This window comes from Cariama cristata, unplaced genomic scaffold (genome assembly GCF_000690535.1).
Source record: "Cariama cristata isolate BGI_N322 unplaced genomic scaffold, ASM69053v1 scaffold18324, whole genome shotgun sequence".
Lineage (NCBI taxonomy): Eukaryota > Metazoa > Chordata > Aves > Cariamiformes > Cariamidae > Cariama > Cariama cristata.
This window is the reverse complement of record NW_009614868.1, coordinates 7,612-15,296: the sequence shown is the minus strand read 5'-3', so window position 1 is coordinate 15,296 and position 7,685 is coordinate 7,612. Positions and strand designations below refer to the sequence as shown.

Sequence of the window (7,685 nt, the reverse complement as noted above, 5' to 3'; positions counted from 1 at the left end):
AAAGTCCATTTGCTGCTGACAAATATTTCCAAAGGATTGTACTTGGGGTGGGATTGTGAAGTAGGTCATTATTACATATAGAGTCGCTACTGACATGAAAGTTAGGGGGGATGATTTAATTCTTTCACCAAAACTTCATTGGTGGTTGGCTAGTGGTGACGTTACTTAAGGGGTTACTTGCACGCTACATCATTAATATCCTTTGCACAGGGTTGGGAGGAGGTATGCAGAAACTCCTTCCTCTTAGGAGAGGAGAGAATTGGCTTATTTTTAACCTTGCTATATTTTTAAGATTCATTTCCTCATACCGCTTTTCCAAATCATGATGTGGTCATTCTATCTGGATAATATAATTTGAAAGCGGTTATAACACATGGGGTAAAATCATCCTGAGTTTAGCTTTGTTAAAAATGTATTTGGTGAGGCCCAGTTAGTAAGGTAAGACAAAATTCAACCCTTCCCTGGGAAGGGTGGCCTTGTGCCATCTCATCTGTAGTTGCTTCACTCACACATCCAGAGCTCTAAAGATCACTTTTTCAAATGAAGTTTCAAGCTCTTGTTTTTTGTACTGTTTTTATGCTGGTGGGCATGAGTTTATTCAGAGAACGTGCTATCTGTGCAAGAGGAGCTTGAACTTCCAAGGGTACCCATGCTTACTTGACAGTTTTCATTCCTTTGTTTTGTATTGTGGTTCCCACATTGGTAAGAAGAACTGTGAGCTGCTGTGAGGTCTGTAACTGTTTTCAGTTTTGGCTGTACACTGTGCCTTAAGCAAACAGGCTTTGCCCATACGTAACAACACTTGCAAGTTGTTCTCAGCTGTTCATGCTGTGAATGGTGTCCTTTTGGCTCAGGTGTTTTGGTGCAGTTGCCTGAACTGTGAGGGGGAGGGTTGTGAACACGCATTTAGGCCGTAATCCTGAAGGCCATCACTATTGTTAGAAAACTGGCTGCAGTTGCATGTTGCTGTAGTGGCAAACTGGACATGACCTCAGCACAAGTCTTTAAAATACAGCTTTGTTGTACTTCTAAAACATCCCCTCTGTCATTAGAAGTAGGTTAAAGAACAATCTAAGTACAGTAGATCTGGTATGCAATGTGGTTTTGGAGTGTTGGATAGTGCTGATAAGCCTTTAAGACTCTAAATTCTTCTAGTTGCCTAAACATGCTTTGGAAAGTTGAATGTTTGTTTTCTAGCATGAACTTATGTCCCTACAGGCACTATTAACTCTGCTTGAGTTATGTTTGTAAGTCTGCAGGGCTACAGCCTGAGGCAGGAGTGTAAGGGAAGGAGGGGATGTTTGGTTTTATACTTGCTTTAAAAAAAGTATTAGTCTCAGTTACAACTCTGGTCTTGGAAGAAAAATTTGGAATGTGATTCAAAGGAGAAAAGATGAGCAAGGCACAGCTTGTTTTTTCTGTGGTTCCCACCCCACCCCATCCCAGATAAAACTGAGCAGCATGGAAGGAGTGTTGACTTCTGTATCAACCTAAAGGTGCAGTGATCTTGCAGTTTTTCTAGCAAGAAGGTAAAATTGAAACCCGTTTTCCTTACAAGGTCTTTTGAGCTACAGCTTGCCAAAGTCTACCACATTTTAGGTGTGCCAGTGTGCTGGGTTTAGTTGAAGTGTGATATTTTAATTCTGTAAAGCATCTGTTAATAGATGCTACTCTTCTTTGGTCATCATGTTAAATTAGAAATTGAAAGAGGGGAATCAAATCAACTGTCTGTTAAATAGTAAGATATTTTCTCCTGGGTCTGCCTCAGTAGCTTCAACTGCTTATAAACATCCGCTAGTAGTATCAATGACTGTTGGCAGTAATTCCAGAAGAAAACCTGGAGGAGGGGACTGATGAATGAAAATGCCGGTGTCCCACAATCCCCAAAATACTGAACAGGAGGTAGAGAATTGATTACTCTCTGCCTGAAGGAGCTAGCTAATGGTTTTTCCAATTCCTGAACTGAATGGAAATTTCAGTTTCTGCATGATGCATTTGAAGTTCTTCATAAGCAAGAAATAGGTTTTTTGTTTAGGCTTTTGCAGGTACATAGGTTGTGGTGTTGTGTATGTCTGTCTGTTGTTCTGCTTATGAATTGTGGCGGTGTAAGAGCAAAATTATGACACTTGTGCAGCATGATCTGGAGAACTTGCACACGTGGTCCTCCACTCAGTTGATGTCTGTTTTGTATTAAATATTTTAGCTTTATGTTGTACTCCTCTCCAGCCTTTGGAGCTGTCTCAACCAGCCAGATGCAGTAAATAACAGAGCTGAAAAGATAAGTTTGCAGTTTTTGTTCAGTGGTATGACTAGACACTTTACCTGTTGTCTTGAGTGCTCGGTTTTGTACCTGAAGCAATTCTTTGCTCTGCATGCAGTGCTGGCTTGACCTGTTTGCCTTGTCTTCTTTATTCAGATCATGGAGCTGAAATGGCTACTGTATGTTACCCTGCTAGCTCTCGGGACTCTTGCTGTCCAGGCACATGATATGGATGATGACAATGATGGTGATGATGTAGTTGATATTGAGGATGACTTGGACGATGGCATCGAGGAGGTAGAAGAGTCAAAGCCTGAAACGAGCACTCCTCCTCCAACTCCAAAGGTTTGGCATGGAACTTCTTTTTAAAATTGAATTGCTGCTTGTGTTGTGGTTAATGTGAGTCTGCTCAGAGTTGTCTTTACTTTGCTAACATTTAATATGTTGTGATGTTATTAAAGGTGTTATCTGGGTGTAGGGCTTGGAATTAAGCTTAGCTGCTTTGTTCCTATTTTCATGTCCCCCGTCTTCTTCCTGAAGATTTAGATCACCTTTGAAATCTGTGGTGTGATTATCAGGAGTTAATGCTAATGTTTCCAGCTAGATACAAGCTTCAGTTTCAGTTGCAGACAAGAGCGCAATGGCTTGGCACAAGCAGCAATATTTAGGTAACTTCTGTATTTATGCTGCAAGGGTGTTTCAGGTAAGCTGTACCTTGGGTGTAGAGGGGGAATGTGAGCTGTATATACCTGTATTTCTTTAGAGCAGAGAATGTGCCTTGAAAGATGCATAAATACCTCTCTTCTCCAATAGGTTACCTACAGGCCCCCAGTCCCAACCGGTGAGGTGTATTTTGCAGAGTCCTTTGATAAAGGAACTCTGGATGGGTGAGTATAATCTGAAGGACAATTTGGTATAGCGTATAGTTAAAAACTTTGATGAAAGGTAATGAAACCCTCTCTAGAACCTGTTTTATTCAAAATTGAATCAAAGGGCAGTGTTTGGTGAGGATTACAGCAGTGACTATATGAGGCTAGCTGTTAAAGTGCTGAGCTAAACTCTAGTATTTCCTTAAGTTCTAGTAACAAGGGAGGGGGTGAGCCATACACATGTAATGTTTTAATCCTCATCTGAATTTTTGCTTTCCTTGGGTAATGTGAGGATTGTGAGGTACTAATTTTATTTTTTTACAAGAGCAAGACACTGAGACCATGGTCCTGCTTTGGGGCTGGGGTGGGAAGTGGCAAATGCAGAAAACTTTGCAGGCTTGGGGATAGAACTCCTCAGGGGATCAAGACACTGGGGTATAGTCATAGGACAACAAGGGCTGTCTTGTCTCAAGGGCAGGATTTTTAGTGGGGGGAAGAAAAGTATGTTTTTTTCAACCATTAAATGTCTATCTTCTAGATGGATCCTTTCTAGAGCCAAAAAAGATGATACAGATGATGAGATTGCCAAATATGATGGTGAGTCCAACCCAGGTTTTGGATTATAGAAGTTTCTCATATCTTTTGTCATGTCTCAAGAAGAGGTGCATGTCTTTGATTCCCAGTTAAAATTATATTCACTGAAAAAAATAGGAGGGGTGTTTATATTGTTAGCTAGGTATATAAAGTGTAGTTCTGATTTAGACAAAATATCCACTTGGAGATTTAAAAAAATATTTAGTGAAGATGTGATGCTAATAACTTGATAAGGTACCCTATAGGGTTTTATTGCAGAATGCTGATAATCTTGTTCAAAATTGGGCTAAACAAAGACTGTGTTGAACAAGTTTTGATAACGTTTGCTTAATTTCTCTCCAGGTAAATGGGAAGTCCAAGACATGAAGGATACTAAGCTTCCAGGAGACAAAGGGCTTGTATTGGTAACCCGAGCCAAGCATCATGCAATTTCGTCCAAACTTTCCAAGCCTTTTGTATTTGATACCAAACCCCTTATTATACAGTAAGTAAAGGATAACTTAGTGTGCTGTTATTTGAGGGGTGACATGATAGCAGGCTGAGGTTAATTCCATAACTGAGCTTTTGTTGACTGGGGGTCTAGATGACACAAGGTGCTGTAACCTATTATTATACTGTTTAAGTAAGAGTAAAAGAGCAACCCAGATTCCCAAAGTGGGGAAGTTAGGAACAGCGTGGGTCCCTCTGAAGCCTGAAAATCTATGAAAACCAGACTTCTTAACCTGTCTCAGGACCTCAGTTCACTTGATTTAATTGTAGTAACAAGATCAGGCAACTGACTTTTGTACTGCTAATTGTGGAAGTCCTTGTCCTTTTGGACAAAAGCTGGTCTGTATGTAGGTCAGTGCACTTCCTTATGCAGCAGACTGCCCCTTGTTTCCAAGGTGGAGTGGACAGGGTGATGCACTTGTTTCCTCCTTGCTTTGTCTTAGTTCATCTGTCATGGAAGATGAACAGCTTGCCTAGTTCTGTTTGGCCATGACTGATGCAGAAGAATCTACTTGCATGTATGTTAGACTAGCAAGTGAGTGGGGAAAAAATTAGTGAGAACAATTGAATTGTGGTTTATTACCTACTTTATCAGTTTTAAACAAAGAGTAAACTAATTCATTTTGCACAAGATAATGAATTGGTCCCTTTGCTTTACGTGACTGTTAATTTTGGCTCAAAATACAAGGCTAAAAATAAATCCCAGTGGTCATCCGCTCCAGCTGCTGACATTGAGAGAGGATCAAGCATACTTAGCCTATTCCTGACAGAGATGTTTTGCTTTTTTCAGACTCCTTGGCATCCCTAAATATACTGTTGTATGCGTATAACCCTAAAGGGGCTTCTACTAGGATCCAATTGTTGTTGCTTTGGCAGTCTTGACAATGAGTTGTCTGTCGTGACATGGTAGTGGTGAGGAAAGTAATTGGCTTGCCTTAATCTCTGTTGCAGTGTCTTACATACTGGAAAGCGTTTTCTTCCTTCTCTCTAGTTCTAGATCATTATCTTGAAGACCATCACTCCGGTTGAGTCTTCTAAATCCTCAATTATTCTTGTTTCTGAGGCCCTTATGAATATTTGCTTAGTTGTTAGAGCGCAGCATGTATTTTCAATATTCACTGGGCACATGATTTAAAGCAAACAACAAAAACCCAGGCTTACTTTTAATTTGTACTTGAAAATTGTAATTGTCTATTACAAAAGTAATTTTTCCTCATGTATAACGTGTTCTCCCCTTCTCTGTCCAAAACTAAATCAGGTATGAAGTAAACTTCCAAAATGGAATAGAGTGTGGTGGGGCCTATGTGAAACTGCTTTCAAAAACCCCTGAATTGAATCTGGTGAGTAATGCTCCTACTTTGAGTATTAGCTGTGGAAGCAAGCTTTTTCATTTTGCTTCTTCTTGAGGAAACCTCTTCAGTAAAGGCAGTGGGGCATATTTAGGGCCTTATTGCCAAAGTACTTTGCACTCAGCGGTTTCCCGCCATTTTCAGTTGGAGAGGATAAATACTGAAATCTTCTGGCCTCTTGAGTGAAAACGCCGGAGTTCCCTAGTAGCTGAGCAGTTCTAGCCCTTTGCTGAAGTCTGCAGTACTTCAGATTTCCCTAGGTTCTAGGATCGAAGAGGAGGTATCTTATGAGAGTAGCCAGTGTACGAGGAGGAACCTCAGGAAGCTGTTGCGGAGAAGGAAGATTCCATGTTTCATGTTCTAAAACACACTAATGCAAATAACTGAAAATACACCTTGCATTTATCACCTTGCCTTTGACATGTGAACCCACTTGTGAGTTACTGGATATACTTAGAAAATTCTTGAGAAGTTGGACTGGATACAACCTTATATGTTCAACTGCACATGCTAGCTATATAGAATCATTTGCTTCATAAATGACCCTTGAACGCATTGCCTTAAAAGTGTGGTCAATGGAAGAGACCATGCTACAACTCCTAAGGATTAATTATAATTTTTTGTACTCTGTCATGTACCTACCTACAGTGGTTTAGCCTATTCAGACAGAGCTTAACTGATGGATCACCTTGCACAGGCTTTTGTAGCCTATGGGTTTTTGTTAGCCACCTTCCTAGACTTTATAAGAAGTACCTTTTATGACTTGTTACCCATCCTTCTCCTTTCCTTCTGCAGCCTCACTGGAGTTGTATTATTAATACAGATTCCAAAGTATTTAAAAAAAAAAAGACACCCAAAAGACTACTTGGCTGTCTAACCGGTTTCGTATGTGCATTGAAATGTTAAGGTGACATTAGCAAGAACAAATAGACTCGCTCGCAGTGCTCAATGAGACGATTACATCCAGTTAACTCTGAGATTGAGACAGTAAGCCAGTTTATAAGTGTCTAAACTAAATACAACTTGGCCTCACTTCTAGTGCTGCTTTTCACTTTGAAAGAAACTCACTGGATTAGCTGGTCAGTCGTTATTACCAGTAACTTATATGTCTATACTGATAGCTTTTAAAATCCTTTGTTGTCATGTAGAGATATGCTTAAACATTGTGGCTGTCACTTATCTTTTTTATAACACTTGAATAGCTGTTGTTTTCCATCTGGAAAGTAGAGATCAAAGGTGCAAAATCAAGTAGCTGGGGTAATTCTGGTGTTTTTTCTAGAGGCTTGTATTCCTCATACAAGCTTTAGTGTGGGTACTTCACTGGCTTGATATCCAAGTTGCATAATAATTTCTAATGAATTGGGAGTTCTTGTGCCAGGCAATGACTTAAGTTGTATTTCAAAATAATGGAATGAAGTTTTGCATTGTTTTTAAAGGATCAGTTCCATGACAAAACTCCATATACAATCATGTTTGGCCCTGACAAGTGTGGCGAGGACTATAAATTGCACTTCATCTTCCGGCACAAAAACCCAAAGACTGGCAAATATGAGGAGAAGCATGCAAAGCGTCCAGATGCAGACCTGAAGACTTACTTTACTGATAAGAAGACCCATCTTTATACTCTAGGTAAGGTGACTGTTAACTATGCATGTTAATAACTACTACTGTGTTTCCTGAATCAAAAGCTCATAAAATGAGCTAGATGAGCAACTGAATATTTGTGTCAACACACCATACAACTAAAAAACACTTGAAAGCTGTAACTGGAAAAGCTGGTCTTATTATACAAAGGCTTATTTATTCTTTGCAAGAAGTCTTGATTCACGTAAGGAAAGTTGTGAGACCTTGAACTTAATAGCTAAAGGAGAACTGAATTTCAGAGCAGTTGTGAGTAAGTTGATATGCTAAGTATATCCAAAGTAGTTTCCAGCATTTATAAACTGCTTGAATGCTGCCCCCTAGTAATTCGGGGTATACTAGGCTTTAGATTTAGAGGGGTAGTCTTTTTCTTGTTGCTTTCTTAGTACCAGACAACTCAGTGGTTCTTGAAGTACAGTGTCTGGTCCGGTATATTAGCTATGACTAAAATCTTTCAGGGAGTACTCAGCAGGATCTGTCTAG

The 7,685-nt window shown here is 39.8% G+C and overlaps 1 protein-coding gene across 1 annotated transcript in view; it reads left to right on the top strand.

The window, feature by feature from the left end:
- The first annotated feature begins 2,415 nt into the window (after positions 1-2,415).
- Positions 2,416-7,685, top strand: part of CANX (calnexin) — a 10,777-nt gene continuing 5,507 nt past the window's right edge. The window contains 6 exon segments of the mRNA XM_009699594.1: positions 2,416-2,605; positions 3,074-3,147; positions 3,668-3,726; positions 4,066-4,207; positions 5,471-5,552; positions 6,998-7,190. Coding sequence (XP_009697896.1) covers positions 2,420-2,605; positions 3,074-3,147; positions 3,668-3,726; positions 4,066-4,207; positions 5,471-5,552; positions 6,998-7,190 — 736 coding nt within the window. The 5' untranslated portion in view covers positions 2,416-2,419.